The sequence below is a fragment of the Agelaius tricolor genome, unplaced genomic scaffold, assembly GCF_023055355.1.
Source record: "Agelaius tricolor isolate 1412-34295 unplaced genomic scaffold, bAgeTri1.0.p SCAF_8, whole genome shotgun sequence".
Lineage (NCBI taxonomy): Eukaryota > Metazoa > Chordata > Aves > Passeriformes > Icteridae > Agelaius > Agelaius tricolor.
Window position 1 is genome coordinate 9,471,446 of NW_027269268.1, and position 19,868 is coordinate 9,491,313.

The 19,868-nt window shown below is 43.1% G+C and overlaps 1 protein-coding gene across 24 annotated transcripts in view; it reads left to right on the forward strand.

Annotated features, from left to right (window-relative positions):
- The window catches only part of ADGRL3 (adhesion G protein-coupled receptor L3), a 493,463-nt gene that overhangs the window by 385,740 nt on the left and 87,855 nt on the right, over nt 1-19,868 (forward strand). For all 24 annotated transcript variants that reach the window (XR_011679905.1, XR_011679904.1, XM_071431603.1 and 21 more), the window contains 4 exons: nt 2,756-3,061; nt 4,681-4,784; nt 14,479-14,664; nt 17,355-17,393. Coding sequence is in view for 22 of the 24 variants with exons in the window: in XM_071431603.1 (XP_071287704.1) it covers nt 2,756-3,061; nt 4,681-4,784; nt 14,479-14,664; nt 17,355-17,393 (635 nt within the window). In the remaining 2 variants the exon portion in view is untranslated. The remainder of the gene's footprint in view (nt 1-2,755; nt 3,062-4,680; nt 4,785-14,478; nt 14,665-17,354; nt 17,394-19,868) is intronic.

Here is a 19,868-nt window from a genome sequence, read left to right on the forward strand (position 1 = left end):
AACAGGGAAATAAAGTAATTAAGTTTATACATTTCTAGTTTTACTAGAAATATATAAACTATATTATATATATATATATACTAAAAATATATAAACTAATTATACTACATTCTACTAGTAGTATTGGTGGTTTTTAAAGGTGCTTGTCCTGGAGCAAAAATTGTGTTGTGAAACATTGTCTGAAGAATCCCTCTGCTGAAGCAGTGCTGCAGTGCTGCTTTCCCCCAGGTTAAAAATTCACAGTTTATTGGCAGCCTGAGTTAATCTGGAGGTTTGATCTCTGTTCTGTGCTGCAGGATTTAGGTGCTTTTACACAGGTTGCAGTCTCTTCATGGTTTTGCTTGGATTTGAGAATCATTTATATGTAAATGATCCCGATCCCCTGTTCTTTACCTCCTGACCAATTAACTTGGTTTTTGAAGCACACGGTTGTGTGAGCAAAATTGGCAAGTGGTGCTTCCTGGTGAAAAACTGGGTGGTGTTAGCATGGTGATCATGATTGCTGGAGCTCATTACCAAATTGACTCTTTGAATAATCAAACCTTTGAACTCAGCTCAGTGGTATCCCATCCGTCTCACTCCGTTAGGCAGCTCGGAGGCAGCTCTTTCATGTCGTCTTACAACTTGTCCTATGTAAATGGCGGATGTGTTTATTTTCAAAAGCAGCAAGAAAGCCCAGTGGAACAAGAAAAAAGTTGGAAGAACAAGCCCTCAAAGAGATTTTGACACTGGTGCCAGGGGGTTTATGAAAGATAAAACAGCTCATTTTTTTATGGCTGAAAGAAAATGCCATTAAATCCCTTGTGCCTATCTGCTACAGTAAACTTGCCAGAGCTATTCCAAAAACAGCATGCCGTGGGATATTCAATGATTTTCAATGAAAACTAGGCTTAAAAATGCAGATCTCCTGCGTGTGGATCAAGGGGAGCTCCAGGGTGCTCAGTGTATGTTTCTATATGCTCACACATGACTGTAAGAATAATTTTAAACAGGGTTTGCTAGCTTTGACTTTGAAACTGCATCCACTGTATCTACTCAGTTCCTTTGTGCGTGGCATAGGTAATTTTGCAGAAGGAAAATAACTTGTTATTGTAAGAGTAAATGGGAAAAATTTTACAGGTTGCTATCTACCAGGCTAATCTATATTATGAAGAAATAAAACATACTTGTATTAAGTCCTGCTGCAGTAAAAGTGTAATGTTTGCTGAAGTTCTCTACAAATTTTAGTCCTCCCTGTAACATCAGAGGGAAATCATTGCTTGGTGACCTAGTGCAGCTTTGAGCAGAAACTGGAAGAAATCTGAGAGAAAAGATCTTGCAGAAACATGCAGGATCTGCATGTTTTTTGTATTGTATTTTTCAGAATTCATTTGAACTCAGGGTTCATGGTGAAAGGGAGGTGGCAGGAGAAGGCTGGAAAATCTGATCATTGAGTGTTGGAGACCTGTTTTCAGATTAGTGTCCTGGTGCTCAGGTGAATTAGTGTAGAAACTCCATTTCATGTTGCTGGACATGGAGCAGCAGTGACTGAAGGCTTTTTGGATCCTGAAAGAGGTGGGATGGTAGTGAGGTGTTACAGCATGGAAATTAGAGTGAGAATGGATCAAAACAAGCCTTTTTATATTGCTTCCTTACCTGCATTTCACAGTCAGCCCCAAAATTTTCTCAGGCAGGGATTGAGGGGGCAGTTGTGAATATCTGGCACTGAACTGGAGTAAAAGTTTTATGCTGAGAGAAGCTGGAGGGTGCTTATCTTTGAGAGAGGCAAAGGAGATGGGAGAAGCAAACTTTTCCATGAGCAGTGTGTGACATGACAGGCGTGATGGGGGAGCAGTTGGGGGCAGCCTGCTTCAGTTCCCCCACCTGATATTTCAGGCCAAGCCATAGACAGATCCCTGTGAAGCTCCAGTCTGTGCAAGCACCTTGGTCTAAACAGGAGGTTAAATAAGGTAATTGTAAGGTGGGCATCCCTCAATATTCCCCACACACTCAGTACTTGGTGCAGCTATTGCAGGATGTACAGTGGGTTAATGCACTTCTAAAGCAGGCTCCCCACCTCTTGCTGCTTGACTGCTCATTGCAGGTTTTCAATGAATTAGCCCACTGAGCATTAGTCTCGAGGATCTGGCTGGGCTGACGTGCTTTTTTGCTTGTGTCACGTGGCTTCCAGATCAAGGGGCCAGGCATTGCTCTTGGGATGGTGCAGCAAAGCACAAACCTCAGAGAAAATTGATGGCTTGCTCCAGAGTGCAGCCTTGTGTTCATCCCTCTGTGCACTTTTGATTTTGGGAATAGATTTGTGGTTTGGTTTTGGGTTTTGTTGGTTTTTGTTGCCTTTTTTTTTTCCTTTTAATTGCACTATGGAAAACGTTTTTCTGTCCAAACCAGCCGTGTCTTCAGCAACACTTAACAATTGAAAGCATTTCTCTGCTAGGTGTTCCCTAAAAGATGGGAAATAAGATTTTTGCATTAAAATGCCAAGAAGAAAAATGGTGAGGGCATAAAGTGCTGCTTTATTTTCATCGATGCTGGTGCTTTTGGAAAATCAGGTGTGCTCCAGTGATCATTACCCCCCTGTGTGCTTCTCTCACTGTTTGCTCCAGCTTCTCTCTCTAAGGCGGCTTGTGCAGAAAGCCTTGCCTTAGTCGTAGCTCCAGTTCCACCCTGCAGGGCCCTGCAGTCATCAGAGGGGACATCCTCAGGACCTAGGCTTGAGGATCCCTTCCTCTTTCTAATAGCTCTGCCTTGGTTTCAGGAGTATCCACATCGGGGGCTCTGGGCCCAGGGAGCACCACTGCCAGCACCACGCCGCGCGTGGCCACCAGCACCACGGGCCGCACCACCACCACGTCAGCCTCAGGCAGGAGGAACAGGAGCACCAGCACGCCGTCCCCCATGGCTGATGTCCCTGATGAAATGACCACACACCTGCCACCTGCCTCCTCCCAGCTGCCACCATCCGGGGCAGAGAGCTGCGACCCCATGGAAGCCCGCGACATCATGTGGTCCCGGACTCGGCAGGGCCAGCTGGCAAAGCAGCCCTGTCCCTTGGGCTCCATAGGTGAGTCAGGGGATGGGAGAGCACAGCAGGCTGTCTTTACTTTCCATAACACTTTGTCAGTGTGCAACCAGTACTAAAAACCCTTTGGGAATGTGCTGGAAGAGCCTCTGCTTCCAGAAGTTGTATATGATGCGCTTTACCTGGTTTTGCCTGTATTTGTAGCCCCTGGGCTCACTGACTGATGTGTTGGTAGCTAATTCTTTGCTTGTTTTGCTGAGAAAGGGGACAGGGGAGGAAATCAACAAAACTTGTACTTTGAAGCTCCTGAACGAGTGTGAGTGATTTTTTTAAACTGCAGCCAACATCCAGTATGATCAGCTGGGAAAGTGGGGGCGGGGAAACAAAGCCAAATCTTTCAAAATGGTTTATTACTTATTGGATTTTGCTCCTTTTTTTTTGCTTTTCCCACAATTGATTTCTTGAAAAATATTGCTTTTGGAAATTTTCTGTTCAATTTGAAACATAATCGCATTAAGAATGGGTTTTGGCATACAGTTCAGTTTGCTGTGGTTTAACAAATGCAGTTTTCTAAAAATAGTTATTTTTCATGCTAGCCTTGGTGTCCAGCCCCAAAAGTTCTCTTCTCCTGGAGAGTCATTTACACCTGTGTATATGAGTACTGACTCAGTCTGGAATTTGGTGAGGACAGACTGATAAAATACATGTTAAAGTATGAGGAGCATGGAAAGGCATCACGGGTGAGAATAGGTAAAGAACATTTTCGCTGTCTTTCCCAGCCCTGCTTGGTAAAATTAATGCCAAAAGTATGATGTGATTCCCAGAGAGGGAAAAGGATATTCTGAACCAAAACTGTAAAAAGGAAAAGAAGATGGAAAATGAAGGCTGGATGCAGGGAGTCCTTTCCTAAGCACAAGAGCTGAGGACAGGATGAAAATAACTAAGGAAAAGATAATAGCCCAACTTATGCATAGGGGATGGCCAATAAGCCTTTCCCATCTCCCGTTTCAGTGGTTCATGCAACTTGTTAAAAGCTGTGATACATTAGCAGTGATGCACTTCTCTTTGTCTGAAAGGTTCTGAGACATTTTGCTGTCTTTTCCAGCAGGGATTGGGCAGCACTTCCCAAACAAAACTCTCCTCCAAAGTCCCTCTTGACAGCTGGGGGCTGACAGTAAGCCCCAGCCATTATATCTTGGCGTCTGTAGCATTCAAATTTTTGTGTGTTTCCACCCAAATGTTGTAATGATGATTCAGAGCCATAAAATCTTCATAAAGCAGCAAGGAAGATGAGGCACAGGGTCTGATCCCAAATCACCAGTGGTGGGGCAGACCACTCAAGGTGCTGGCTCGGTGTTTGAGATCGACTTCTGATTTCTTAGTAGCTGGCAGCTCTCCTGCACGTCCTCTGTCTGTAACTCCTGTTTGCCAAATTAGAAATAATATTCCTGCACAACATCGTGGGTCTTTTATGTCTTAGGGCCCTTAAAGGACCAAGTTGGTCCTTTAAGGAGGAGAGGAGAGACTAGGGACACTGAAATGACTCAGAAGTCGGCTAGTTAAGACCTGAGCACTAATAAGCTCCCAGAAGCCTTTGACATGGGGTTCTAGGGGGAAAAATGCAATGAGTCACACTGAGTACAGCAACTTTCCTATTACAGGTGTTGCAACTTTCCGGTGTCTCGCGCCTGACGGTATCTGGGAACCCCAAGGACCTGACCTTAGCAACTGCTCTTCACCCTGGATCAACCACATCACTCAAAAGGTAAAAAACTCTTCCCATGTGTTGACCACTCTGAGTCTGCACACTGAGTTTGCTCAGCTCTCTGGTTTTCTCATACAAAGAACCCAAAAGGATCAACAGTCACACATAAAGCACGAACCATGCAGAGTAGCCAAGAATTTCAAGGAGAAAGCAAGTGTCTCATGGAAATTAAGGCAGAGAGGGTAAGGGAAGGCAAAGAAGAAGGACTAAAGAGTGGAATTAAACTAGAATGAATGACATTTCTTGTTCGTGGCAAGAAGAGGGAGGAGGAGGTGGGTGGACATATGGTAAGTACTGAGTTGTTGAAAAAGGAAGCGCCCTTTCATGCATCCTCAAGGATTTTTTCATGTCACGCAAACACAGGATAAACCCCATAGTTAAGAAATCTTTACCAAAGAAAGGCAGGCTCAATGTGAAATGTTTGTTTTGTGCCCCTGACTTTCTGTTTTTAACTTCTGCCCAAATTATAAAAGAACTGGTGGAATAGAAAACAATGCTGCAGTAATGCTTATCTTTTGACTTTTAAGTCTCTTGATGAATGTTTTCTAGCACTTCATCATTTATCAGTGTTAAAAGTGCATTAACATGTGACAATAGAAGTTCAAGACAAGCAGAGCTTATTTGGTAGCAATATGTTGAGCATTTTTGTTATTAATGCACAATGGTGCTTTCAGCTGATTTCATTACAAACAGAGACCAGATGTGTGTTTACGCCACGGAGTCTGTGGGCTGAATCTTTATTATGGCAATTCGTGGGGATTTTTTCACTCCTTTAGCCAGAGTGAGCAAGTCTTGGCCTTGTAAGTTCTGTGTCACTACTTGCTGCACAGTAGTGACACAGAACTCCCAAAGAGCCACTGGTCAGTGGGATGGGGTCACCCCCAGAGGAGACTCTTGGACATTCTCCTCTCTGCCCCCCATCTAAACTGAGACCTAATAATCTGTGAATTGCTATCACTGGTCATCCCTATCTTGCTTCATCTGTGCTTACACCCATCCCTCCACAAAAGAAAACATCAATTAATGTGGGGCTGCTGTGATATGGCACAGCCACGACAAAGCCCATGGTCCTTCTGTCCCTCTCTTGCCCTACACCCAGCGAGCTGATGAGCACAGGCTGCCTTTGCTGGCATTAGCAGCTGTGTGCAGCTCTTGTTTTATGACCTATGTACTTACCCTGGAGGGGTTAATATTACTTACTCCAGCCATAATTCACCCAGGCAGCTGGGAGACTTCTTGCTGCTTGGTGAAGATGACTAGGCCGTTAGCCATTAGCAGAGGGAAATAATAGCCTGCACTGATGAAATCTCCATCAAGGTTAGACTTATTTTATTTGAAACCCTAGCTATCATTTACGTAACAAATGGGCCCCATTTAATTTGTTACGTGCTTTCAAAGCAGGCTAAAATTGAACAAGGCAAGTTTTGAGAAATGCCCAGCAGGTTACAACTGGGACTAGATTTTTTTTTTTTTTTTTTTTTTCCCCTGAAGAAATTTAGTTATGTTCAGCATTAAAAACATTCTTCCAGTCAGTAGAAAGGACTTGGGGAATCTATGAGATGACCCTGGATCTAAGTTTTTTGCCTGAGTGGGAGTTCATTGGGATCTTGAGATATGTGACCCAGCCTCAATGACAGCTGTTACAAAACATCAAGACTTTTCAGGAGTGACTTTTGAGGGGAAAGCCTTGCAAGGCTCGCCTAGGGGTTTGTGTTGGGGTTGCAATCATTGAAGCATTTATATTGGAAAAGACCTCTAAGGTTATTGGGTCCAACCATTCACCCAGCACTGCCACATCCACCACTAATCCATGTCCCTAAGTGCCATGTCTATTCACACATCTTTTAAATCCCTCCAGGAATAGTGACTCAGCTTCTTCCCTAAGAAGTCTGTTCCAATGCTTGACCACTCTCTGTGAAGAAATTTTTCCTAATATCCAATATAAACCTTCCCTGGTGCAGCCTCAGGTGGTTTCGTCTTGTCCTATCATTTCTTACCAATAGAAGAGACTGGCACCCACCTTGCTGCAATCTCCTTTCAAGCAGTTGTAAAGAGGGATAAGGTCCCCTGAGCCTCCTTTTCTCCAGGCTAAATACCCCTCACCTCAGCTGCCTGAGCAGCTTCTCATAAGCTTTGTGCTCCAGACCTTTCCCCAGCTCTGTTGCCCTTCTCTGGACTTCCTCCAGCACCTCAATGTCCTACTTGTAGTGAGAGGCCCAGAACTGGACACAGCACTCTGGGTGTGGCCTCACCAGTGCCCAGTGGACAGGGGGACAACCACTGCTCCTGCTGGCCACACTGTTTCTGAAACAGGCCAGGATGCCATTGGCCTTCTTGGCCACTTGGGCACACAGCTGGCTCTTGTTTTCTGCCGGGCAGCTTTCCAGTTACCCTTCCCCAGCCTGTAGTGCTACATGGGGTTGTTGTGACCCAAGGGCAGGACCTGCACTTGGCCTTATTGAACCTCATACCATTGGCCTTGGCCCATCAATCCAGCCTGTCCTGTGAGGGCACTCAGCATGATCTGCTCCATGATATTGCATCACATTTTCAACTTCCAGTCCGCTAGGGTACCCCCAGTTAGCCAGGGGTGCTGATAAATGATGGAAGGTGGCTCAGTAAGCTATTCTGCCAGTTCTCTCAGTACCCTTGGGTGGATCTCATCCAGCCCCATAGACCTGTGGATGTGTAAATGGTTTATCAGGTCACTGACCATTTTTTTCCTGGATTGTGGGGGTTTTCTTCTGCTCCCCATCTCTGTCTTCCAGCTCTGGGTGCTGGGTACCCTGAGGACAACCTGGGTACCCTGGTCTTGCTGTTAAAGACTGAGCCAAAGAAGGCATTAACTACCACCTCAACCATTTCCTCATTCTTTGCCACTATATTTCCCTCATATCCATTTTTTTATTGTCTTTTATGGCAGCAGACAGGCAAAGTTCTAGTTTAGCTTTAGCCCTGCTAATTTTCTTCCTGTATAACCTCATAACGTGCTTGTAGTCCTTCTTTGTTACCCGTCCTTTCTCCAGAGGCCATAAGCTCTCCTTATTTATTTTTCTCATTCTAGCCAAAGCTCTCTGTTCAGCCAGTCGGTCTTATTCCCCACCAGCTCAACTTTTGGCACATGGGTACGTCCTGCCTTTAAGATTCAGTAGGATCCTGACAGTAAATACAGTTTTAAATTACATATGAAATAACCAATAGCCATTTGGTTTCCCTGCCCAAGCAAGAGGCTTGAAAATCATCACTGCACTTAAAGGTGGAGACTTGATTCATCCATAAATCAAGCACTGGTTTCTAACATCCCTGCTGTGAATGGGATGCTTCCCAAAGCTTGCAGATTTGCTCCAGCACCTCTCTGAAGATGAAAATGGAGCCTTCTGCCTTTAAGTCAAACCAGCTTCTCTTCCTTCTGCTCTGGGGACAGCTAGAGGGAGCAGTAAGCCAGCTGTGCTGTGAGGACAGGGCTGGTTACACCCTGCAGCTCAGCTCTCCTGCATCCCCAGCTCTCCTGGTCTCAGCCCACTGCAGCTGCAGCACAGCTGACAAAATGGGTAAAAATACTTCTATATCAGCCAGGGTTCATACCTGCTCAGCGTGTCTTCATTCCTAGTCTGCTTTGTCTCCCAAAAATCTGACATTTGCAGGATCCAAACTGCTCAGGAAGAATGGGATGGGTCCCCTGGAGGGATTTCAGCCAAGCCAGAAAGGATGGTAGGGAAATGCTGTGCTTGCTTTCATATCTGTGTAGTGAAGTAAGAAAGATTACTTACTTCTTCTCCTTCTCCTGCTGTGCTCAGACTGTAGATTGGGTGTTTGCCTGCTTGCATCATGGTATTAGGTTTTACAGCCGTTTCCTAGCTTCCATTAGAGTTATTGTGCTTGATGGAAGATCAGAACAAATGTTCTCCTCAGCAATTCATTGGCCTCCTGACATTTACTTTAACTTTATTGTTGGTGCCTACCATGCCCTCGTAACGGAGCGGGAGAATGAACTTGCCAGTGCGATTGAATTATGCACTGCTACCCGGCTTATTTCTAGAGTCAAGCAGCAACAGGAAGCAAAAAGGTCAGCTTTGGATACATTGCATCATCCTGATCATGAGGTCACACGTTCAGTCTCAGCCTGTTTGTTTTTCTTCTTGCTTTTATCAGTGCCATCCTTAGTGTAGCGTGTGACTTGCCTGGAGATGTCTCTTCCTTGCTGCAGCTCTCAGCTGTGGGTGCTGCCTGGGAGGACAGGCACTGCTATGCTCAGCTTCAAACCTCTGGAAGAGAGGAGGCTTCTTTTGTAGCAGAACAGAAAAATTTGTGCCCTTCATGAATGCGCAGAAAGCCTCAATCTGTAAATCTAAAGCACATGCCACCCATGCCCTCCTGAGTGGCCTGGATCATGTTCTCCCAAAGAGCAGGTGAACCTTAGGGTTTGTAGCACCTTCCTGAGGTCTTGTAGATCTGCTTGGGTGTGTGTTACAGGGAGAGTGAGGTTTTGTGGACGACATCCCCACATTGTCGTGTCCAGGTCTGAGGGTGCAGTTGCAGTCCTGATGACAGCACAGTGAAATCCTCCATCCAAGTTGCTTTTGGCAGTCTGTTTTCAGAGCACCACCACGAATTGGATGGAGCAGATGCCACAGAGGGTGGCTTATTAAAGAGTCATTAAATGCAGTTTAAGTTGGTTGAATACCATGGTTTCATAGCCACTTTTTCAGTGTTCTCTAGGTCTGCTGTTCTCTCTGGAGAGCATTGTCTCTTCTCCCAGACAGCTGGCAAAAGGAAAAGAGGACGCAAACTGTGCCCGGGGAGGTTTAGGTTTTTGCATCAGGAGGCATTTCTTCATAGATAGGGTGATTAGGCTCTGGACTGGGCTGCCCAGGGAGTTGGTGGAGTCACTGTGTCTGGAGGTGTTTAAGGAAAGGCTGGATGTGGTACTCAGTGCCATGGTCTAGCTGACATTTTGGTGTTTGGTCTTAGGTTGGACTTGGTAATTTTAGAGGTTTTTTTCCGAACTAAGTGATTCTGTGATTCAGAAATAAAAAAAGAAAGGATGGTAGATATGCTCTGACTCTTTTCTGTGAATGCACACACATATATTGAAATTCCTGCTAGGGAAGGAAAAATGCCATGAAATGCCACGCTCTGCAGTGTCAGAAGTTAGCCCACAGCCCCTCTTACAGGCTTGCTACCTGACTGCTGGGAGCTAATGGTGCCTGGGGAAACCTGTCAGATGTTTGTTCCTCCAGAAAACAACATCAGCTTCGTGGTCTTTCCAGCTGACCAGTCCATCTGTACGTTACTGTTTTTAAAAATTCTAGTTCAGTCTTTTATACCATCTTTTTATTTTTTATATCAGTTTGCCTCTTCAGAAGTCTGCAGGAAAATACTTTTGCCTTTATGACTATTGGTGTTTTAGTTAATTTGCTCACTTCTCAGCATATTTCCTATTTCATCTGAATTTTCCTCCCTAAATACTTATCTTCTTGCAATTTCTCTCATTTTTATTCTATTGTCCTCTTCTGCAATTGAGTTTCTTCTGAGAAAAGTAGGGCTGAAACAGCAAGCACTGCTGCAAGAGAGTCATTCTTTGTCTTTCCAGACAAAACTCTCCACTTCTGTTTGTTGGCATATATGAAACAGGCAGGAGAATATGTCCTCTCCAAAAACTATTATTTCAGAGTCCTTTCACTCATAAAAAGGTGCAAGATAGTGGCACAACTTGGAAAATGTTAGCAGAGTGTTAAACAGAGGGATTTCAGGTGTGCCAATGATCATTTGTAAATCTGGCCTGAATCCTGTCCTCCCAAATGGAAGAGGGGAGCAATTTTTTTGGCAGACCTGTATAACTGTGTTTTGTATGTTGGCATTATTGGCAAGAAACATGTTTTCACACCTTTAAATTAGCATTCCGAGACTGCTTTCAATCTGTTAGTAAAAGGTAAGAAGAAATAGGCCAAAAAACCACAGAAACAAAAAATTTGGTTTCAAAGTTGGTTTGAGCAGAATGTTTTCTTTTGTCCCAGAATCCTATTTAGATTTTACATTTAATTTTTTCCTAATCAGGGTAGAAAATGTCAAAAAGTAGTCTCATATCAGGGAGAGATGTATTATTTTTAATTCCCTTTATTGTTCTCAAGCCACACAGTAGAAAGGTCAGATACTTACACATTTTCTCTACTTCTTACTTGCCTCTCAATATTGGTTTGAGCCATGGACATCCTCCAGGGGTTGTTCCTGTATTCATATGTAACTATGTCAGTGTTTGGGTTAAAGAGTATTACATGTTTTGGAAGAAATAACATAAAGAGCTCATCTTTCATGCGGCAGTAATTAAGAGAAAGATGTGGAGAAAGTAATTTATAGGAAGGAAGTAAGTTAGTAATGCATCCTCTTGGGTAGCAATAAGCTTTGCTGAGCATTACGTAGAATTAACCAAGAAAAAAAAAAAAAAAAAGAAAATGATTCGGTCCTGTTGTTATAAGAGACCAGATACTTATCTGGAATATTCAGTCCATTTGGGACTCATAAGAGAAGTTGGATTTGACAGCACTGCATAGGAGACACTCCAATTTCAGTGAAAAAAGCTCAAAAGAACTGAGGAAATCAGGATTAATGTGTCACACAGCCATCATTCTAGACGTCCCTCTCATGCCAGAGTGTGTCTCAGCACTGCTGCAGTGACTTGTAGCTGCACGTTCTGTGTGACCATGTGTAGGTGCGGAATCGTCAGCGCTAGGATGTAGTTTCATTACCCGCCAGCCAAAAGCATTTTCCCAGAAGAATGGCCCATATGTGTTCTCAGGAAACCTGGGTCTGTAAGATAACTTTGGGTAAATACTTCTATGTCCCAGGAGTTCACAGACTCTGAGCTTTAGCCTGCCTTTTTCTCGGGTGTTTCTTCCATTGCTGCCTATTTTTTGTGTTTATTTGGCCGCAGTATAATTCCTCAAATTTACAGCTTTTAGGGTGAGTCCAAGAGAAAAGGAAAAGGGTTAATTAGTGACCAGCTTTTAGTCACTTTTGCAGACAGATAGGAACAGCAGCAGCCTGCAGGGAAAGAAAACTCTTCTGTTTGCCTTTGTAGCAGCTGAGCTGCATTTTCTCTGAGTGTGCCAGTTTGCATAGGTGTGTGGTCCAAGGGAAAATGTGAACCATCAAATATTGGGTAGTGGGGTTTTTGGTTTTACTGTGGTGTATCTGTAAAAAATATCTTGAATTCCCACAGTTTACTGCAGAGCTTACACAAACAATGTATCATGATACATGCTAAGCTTCAGCAATGAACTGCAGGAAAATGCTGACATTGATTTCTTTATGTAAAGGGATTTGATGCAGTCATTCTTTGAAGTTCTGAGAGCCAACAGCAGAGGTCAAAATTCAGCCTCTGTGCTGATGTGTGGCTTCCTTCAGCTGCTTAGGAGAGCAAGCAGCTGTAAGAATAGATCTGGTTTCTATGGCATTAGTCTTCAGTGTAACAAGAAAGAAATAATTCAGTTTTTGAATATATCTTATCATTGCTCTAATGGGAAGAACAACACATTATCTTCTTTATTTATCTTCTCTGTATCATCATATGCGTTAATTCCCTGAAGACGAGCACATGAACATCTTGAGTTAGATTTCATTAAATCAGATTGGCTTTTGCTGTCAAATTGATGGAAGTAAGTTATTCATTTATAACTCAGCTAATTGATTTACAGAGAGGTAGAAGCTCAGCCTATAATCTTTCCCTAGAATCTTGCTTTTATAATAAGCACCAGAAAGTGAGGGAACAAGAGAAATATCTGATTTCTAGCTGTTGGTAGATAAGACAATTGAAAATTCATATGAAAAGCAAAGCAGAGTTTGCATTGAATCTGACAGAGAAGTGGGAACTTCATTTATGTGTCATCCTGTATAATTTCTTCTTGTCCCAGGCATATTCCACATGGTTTTGCATTCCAGATCACAGACTGGTAGATAATGAATAAAAGACCAGCAACCTGCAGTGGTATTTTTGTAGTGGGCTGCTCATGAAACGGAGATGGGGCCCGCTGCCCTGTCCCAAATCCCCATGGCACAGTAGAGGAAAGGGGTGTCAGATAGGGAGAGCAAAAGAGCAGAAAAGGAGGAAAAGCAGAGAAAAAGTGAGAGTTTCCCAAATAATTACACAGTGAACTGCCCTGCAGGTTTTTTGTGAGTTTTGTGGCTCAACAAGATGATACAAGTCTTTCAGTAGAAGATTCAGCCAACTGACCTGCTGGCTTTTCCCTTCTAGTGGACCTCTGCTTGAGCCCTTTGCCGTAGAGTTAGGATGCTTTTGCATGTGCTGAGAGTCACTAGCCTCATTATCAGTGGCTAGTGTGGCAAGTGATGCCAAGTGATAAATTAGCTCCTGATTATTAAATCAATAAGATGGAAATAGTGAACTTTTTGCTCTGGTTTCTCTGGGTTACGTCATCTATTTTTTGCTCCTTTTACAAGGAACTCTTCTCTGCAGAAGCTGTAACAAAAATCATCTCTTTGCCATTGCATAAAATTCTGGAATCAGAAACTGCTTTTTCTTGATAGGAGAGGCTACTCACATTGTTTTTTTCAAGTGGCACAGTAAGCCAATGACACAAGTTAATTAAAGCCTTCCTTAGCATGGAAAACCCATGGAAAACAGTGCCCAGTGAGAAGAAATTGTTGAAGCCACTGTAGTTGACTGGATTCCTTCTTCCTTCCTCTTCCTTCCTCTTCCTTCCTCTTCCTTCCTCTTCCTTCCTCTTCCTCTTCCTCTTCCTCCTCTGCTTCCGCTTCTGTTTCCGCTTCTTCTGCTTCTGCTTCTTCTGCTTCTGTTTCTTCTGCTTCTTCTTCTTCTGCTTCTTCTTCTGCTTCTCCTGCTTCTCCTTCTCCTTCCTCTTCTCCTTCCTCTTCTCCTTCTCCTTTTTCTTGGGAGTTGAGCTGGTTAATGCTGTGGGGTTGGAAGGCACTGGGGTGACTTGTCACCGGCAGCCAGGTGAGACATAAACTCTAAGGAATTTAGGGATTTTAGAGGAGCTAAGATTTTAGTTAGAGATAAGCTTTATTGGAGTTAATTAAAATAAATGGGTAGGCCTTGATGAGGTTAAGAGTTAGGAGTTAACTAATAATTGATTGCTTGTCAACAGAGTGTTTGGTTAGCTGGGTTTATAATGAAGAATATAGAAACTGAGAAATAACTTTTAGGAACACAAGACAATTTTAGACCTCCTCTGTTCTGAAACCAATTGAAGATGGGGAATGGGAGTTCTACCAAGGGCTCATTTGTCATATTTGCATTGAAAAGGTAGAAAGGTCAGAACAAGAAAGACTTCATTTACTTCCTCATTTTTGGGACCCCTCCCCATGAAAGGGACCACCAACCCATTTCAAGGAACAAACTACACATGGTTAATAGCTTTTGAACTAATTAGGATACAAAGCAGGGAATGGGATGTACCAAAGTTATGAATATGTATTTGCATTTTGGGTATTCAATACTTGTGTAGATAAAAGGACTCTGTAATCAGCTGTAAATTGTGGTGTGTATTTGGGAGCTATCCCGCACGCTGCCCAGAGTCACAGCAAACATACACTTTCTAACTTTAACTGTTAGAGAGTCTTTGTCCATCACAGTTGGATATCAGTACTAGATCAATATCCATATTTTTTAAATAAATCCCAGGAACAACCTTTCCCTCTGCTTTGTGCCCCGCAGATGCGGTCGGGGGAGATGGCCGCCAACATCGCGCGGGAGCTGGCGGAGCACACCAGGAACCACCTGTACGCCGGGGACATCGCCTACTCCGTGTCCGCCATGGTGCAGCTCGTCAACCTGCTGGACGTGCAGCTCCGGAACCTGACTCCCGGCGGGAAGGACAGCGCCGCGCGCAGCTTAAACAAGGTGAGTGCCACGGGGCCTTTCTAGTCACAGCCTGTCACTTAGCCCCAGGAGCGCCTCAACTGCATTGCAGCAGGGTGGTTTCTGTGCCCGCGGTTTAAGAGTTATTAGTCCTTTTGTCGTTCCCAGAAGTGAGTGGAATTGCTACATAGCACTAAAGGTGCCAGGAGTTTCCAGTTGTGGGAGAAAACATGAGCTGTGGGCTCTGTAAGAATGCATTTAAAGCTGAAGGGTTCCTTAGTGAAAGGCCCTCTTCATCACTGAATCTCATGTAAACACATGGAATAAGACTTACCTAGGATTATCACAATGAATTGTGTGGGCCTGGTTGTCAGGACAAAGAGCAGCTGGACCCTGGTGTCTATGAGCACATGGTTATATTGGCCACCCAGTTAAAAAAAGACACAGAATTTTGTTCTCACCTGCATATCAGGCTCTGACAGTTCTGGCATTCATGTAAGCATGAGCAGAACTTGGTCTCAAGATAAAATGAGGAATAAGTGATCCCAGCTAAACCTGAAATTTTTTGGGTGTTTTATGAAGAAAAATACTTTTCAGAGATGTAACATGGTCTTTTTTCTTGTAAGTTATTATTGCAGGCTGATGCTGTTTTAGATACAAAGGGCTTCAGGGTTGTTTGAGATTTCAGTCGCATGGGAGCTGAACTCCTGCATCTCATGGGCTTTGCATGTGCTGTGAATTGGGTTATCCTGATGCTTTTAATTAGTGCTGCTTCTAGCCATTTTATAACAACCTAGGTGATAATTGTATTAACTGTTACATCAGCATAACATTATTTGTTATAATCATACCATGGTTCTTTGTTGAAATGATGGTGATGTCTGACAGTATTAGGTAAAGCCAGCAATTAATGTCACTTACTAACAGGTTTCATGGTTTTAGTCTGCTTGTTCTTCTGGGTGCATCCCAGCCACACACAACATTTTGTTAATTCAGCTTTGCAAGCACATATTTTTCATCTTTGTTTTTATCTCACCTTATGATATTTGGTTCAGTTACATGAAGTGGGGCTGTATCATGGGGGCAGGAATGAGTTACTGAGGGGAGGGGAAGACTGGGCAAGGCAGAGCTCCTCGGCTCAGCTGTCACTTCTGGGGTCCCCACTGCAGGTTTCTTCCCCCTGCCATCAGCTTTGCACAAGCAACACATACAAATCAATTGCATTCCACATTAAAATTCTGGACCACGTGAAGTCCTGCAAAACAGCGATGCGACTCAGTGATCCAAATGACAGGCTCAGTAATTTACTTGCTCTCATTCCCCACTTAATTCTTTAGAAGAGCAACTGCTCTGTGTTCATTTAAGAATGCATGAATTCAACTTGGAAGTAGTATTGGGCAAACAAAAGGCAGCAGAGTTACTGCTCCATTTTCCCCTTCACTGATCAAGAGTATTTAAAAAAAAATAGGAAAAAAGTAATTTGCAAAGAATTTTGTTTAGTGCTGTTTAGTCAGAAAGAAGAAATAAAGTAAGCACTAGCTATTAAATATCCTTTTAATCATTAAAGGAAATGTGCTGGGGATCCGAGAGTAATCACCTGTGCTGTTTTGTACTGGTGGGTTTTTTTACAAGCTGATGTACAATGAATTGAAATAAACTGGCATAATCAGAATTTTTAAAAGCCATCATCTTTCAGGAACCACTTTTCTGTCACTAAAAGCTTTATGCTTTCCACTGGATCAGGCTTAATTAAGGTGATAATTGTTCCATTTCAGACTGGGAAGACCCCCGAGTGGATAGCTCTGTAATTTTCAGCAAGGCTTTCTTTGATCTCCATTTGTTTCTGTAAAGTCTTCATACTGGCCAGATTTATCCAGAGGAAGATTTCTACTGTTCCAAATTGATGAATTAGAAATTGAAATTAGGCATTGAATGATACCTGGGTGTATTTTGTTTATTTCAGAGCCTCAAAACTCTCGAAGACAAATTTGGCTCTCAGCTGCACTAATGGGATGGCACTGCTGTGTGTTGAGAGCACAAGTTGTCCTGAATCTCTATTGATGTGCAATTTCCAACCAGGCACATCAGCAAAAACAAACCCAGCCAAGCCAGTGGCTCTGAACAGCCTGGTTTTCTGAGCTCTCATTGCAGTGATGCAGATCTCACCAATTCCAGCTCACTGCTGCAGACTGCCTGCCAAGCCCCAGGTCTGTCAGGATGGGTCTATGCAGGTCCAGGCTGTATCAGTGTGCAGTCCTGCCCAAGTCTTGCTCCCTGGGGTTGGTCCTGCTCATCTGAAGCTTGGTTATATTTCACTGTCTGACTGCAGAGCCCATGCTCCTCTTATGCAAATAATCATCAGCCTCATCCCTTTCAACCTTGTTTGACATGGAAATGTCATGTGTGATCTCCAAGCTGTAAGGAAAACATCATGGTTTGACTATCTCTACTAGACTTCAGTCTTCTACCATCTAACAGCTGCTCTTGCAAAGTTGCCAGTCTGTGCTTCACTTCACTGAAAAAGAACTAACCCACATTTCTGGAGCCAGTCCTTCCAGTTTTCCACTGCTGACTAACTCACGCTCACTCCTTTAGTTTGGTTCGTTTTTCAGGAGCTGTTTAAGAGAGAAATGGGGGTTTTCACAGGCATTTTCTTCTTTTTTTTTTCCCTTGTTCTGTCACTAACTTGTTTTTTCTATTCCGTCTTTAATCTGCTCTCTTTATGGACTCAGCTTCAGAAAAGGGAGCGCTCTTGCAGGGCCTATGTCCAGGTATTTCTTGTGTTTTTAATACATGTGTCCAGTTGTTTGACTGAATGACTGTGAAGTGGGTCTTGTCTCTGTGAATTATCTGATTATTACCACCTTTGTGGCAGCAAGTTCTAAGGTTAAGGTTACAGGATAATAATGTAATTTTTTTTACCTCACTGACCTACACCATTTCTCTCAGACCTGACAAAAATTTAGGATAAAATCTCTGAACCAGAAAGTGGGAAAAAACACAAGAGAGATCTGACAAGTTTCATCTGGCCAACTGAATGAGCAGGACAGTATGGGGATGTGCAAGTAAAGAATGCAAAACTGCTGTTCACAGAAGTGTCTCCAGACCAACTGGATTTTGCTTACAGCATGCCATTCATGCTACTGCCACCTGCATTTCCTTAGTTCTCCTTCTTCCCCTTTTACACTTCTAAATTAAGAACAATTCAAAGTGGCAGCACTAAGCAGGAGGGAGGAGGTAGGATTGTAATGAAATGCAGAATGTGTCACAGAGAGATGTTGGAAGGAGGAGAGTGCTCAAATAATGCATAGGGTGATGAACATAACATCCCATAAAATTCACCCAGGTCTGGCCTGACTTTCACAGGCTCATGTTGTGTTTGATGTGAACAAAGTCAAGCCTCAGCATTCTGGAAAGTTCACACTTGTGGGCTTTTCAGGAGTGGGACCTCAGGTTTTTTTATTAATCCTGTCACCTTGCCTTATAGCATTTGCTCAAGTGTTTTTTTTTATATAAACCTGTTTGTACACTGTAGGACAGTTAATGCTGCTCTAAGAAATGTGAATGTTTTACTTTCTAATCTCTGTCTTGTGCTTGTGAATGTTGATATTGTTCTTATGGGTGGTTGATCATTATATGCATATGTGAAACGTGCATAAATGAATTCTGTGTTTCTGGAGGGGGCTGTCTGTACCTGCATTTTCATGCAAAATTCCGCTTCCTACAGTCTGTACTGACTTTATTTTGTGAGCACAAATTTCGTTTAGCAAATGGGATTATATGGTCTGGATTTTCTAGGTTGTTAGAAATGAAACAGTACCCCTTTGTGCTGGTAGGCTTTCTTCCCTTTGGAAAATGTCACAAGATAAAGTCACATGTTCCCTTCTATATATATTAATGGATAAAGATGAGTTATGGAGATACCTATCCCTAGTCTGGGATCCCAGAGAAAGCAACTAGCAGGCATTTGATGGAATTTAGTAAAGTTTGCAGCGCAGTGCTCACTCCCAAGCTAGCTACCTTGTGTACTGCTACCACTGCAAACGTGGTGAGACTACTTTGACTCTGCACAGTCCTGTTGGGGACATTGTGTGCTACCTGATCCATAGCTGTCCTTTCCCCTGGCTGCACAGGCATTCTTCACAGAGCCAATGCACACTCTGCTCTTCTTTCTTTTTTCAAACAGTAGCAATTGATGAGTTTAATACGCCCTACAGAAAGCTTGGCCTTGATAGAATAAAGCCTGAATACTCTGCAAAAACTTCAGCTTACCCTTAAGTTCAAGGACTCCTTTCCTTTCACTTGGAAAGGTTGTTTGCATGTTTAAGCATTAATCATGCATCTACTTCTTCAGTAGATAAAACTGATGAAAGCTCATTGCTTGAACTGTTAAGTATGGGTATGGACAAATCTGCTATATATATTGAAGAGGACAGTCCTGTAAAAGAGGGCTTGAAGAATGAATTAGATGACCTAATTGAATCTTTCCAACTCTGCTTTGTACTATATGGAGGTAAAGTAACGTATCTCGACATATTTTCATACAGTATGCTTCCATGTGGAAAATTGTGTGGCTAAAGTCATAAAAAAATCCAGTGAGGGAGAGGTTGTCTGTAATAGCAATTAGGTGACTGCAGATAGTCCTGTTACAGGCTACTCATCCTTTACCAGGAAGTGAAATGTCTGGGCTCACTGAGGGAATTTAGCAGAGATTTTTAAACAGATCTTAGGTGGTGACCCCCTGGGCTTTATAAAGTCAGTGGAACATGGAAAGTCACTGGGACATGTGGCATTGATGGAGAGAAATAGAGTGTTCAACTTTGCTGACATGATCTCCTCATGCTGATCCCATTATTGTGAAGAGCATCCCTGGCTGAATTTGGCTCAGAGGGCCGGAAGTGTACCTTCAATTCTGTGCTCTCTAGACAAAGGAAGGTGCAGTATGAAGTTTATGCAGGAGAGGTCCAGGAACTGTGAATATCAAAAGTGCCATTGAGAAAAGATGATTTTTTGGAAGGAGGAGGGTGACCTGAGAAGATAATAATTGCTGAAATCAGTCTTACTGTTTTCTTTGGGCTAACCAATTTAAGTAGCCAGGACAGAGCCCCTGTAGTGATTGGTGTGTAAAGTCCTCTTAAGCCCAAAATAAATTACTATAAATAAATATGCAAAGTGGATGGAGAAATTTTGCAAGTTATTCAAACATAAAATTGGGAATGCATTATCAGGTTATCACCTCATCTCTT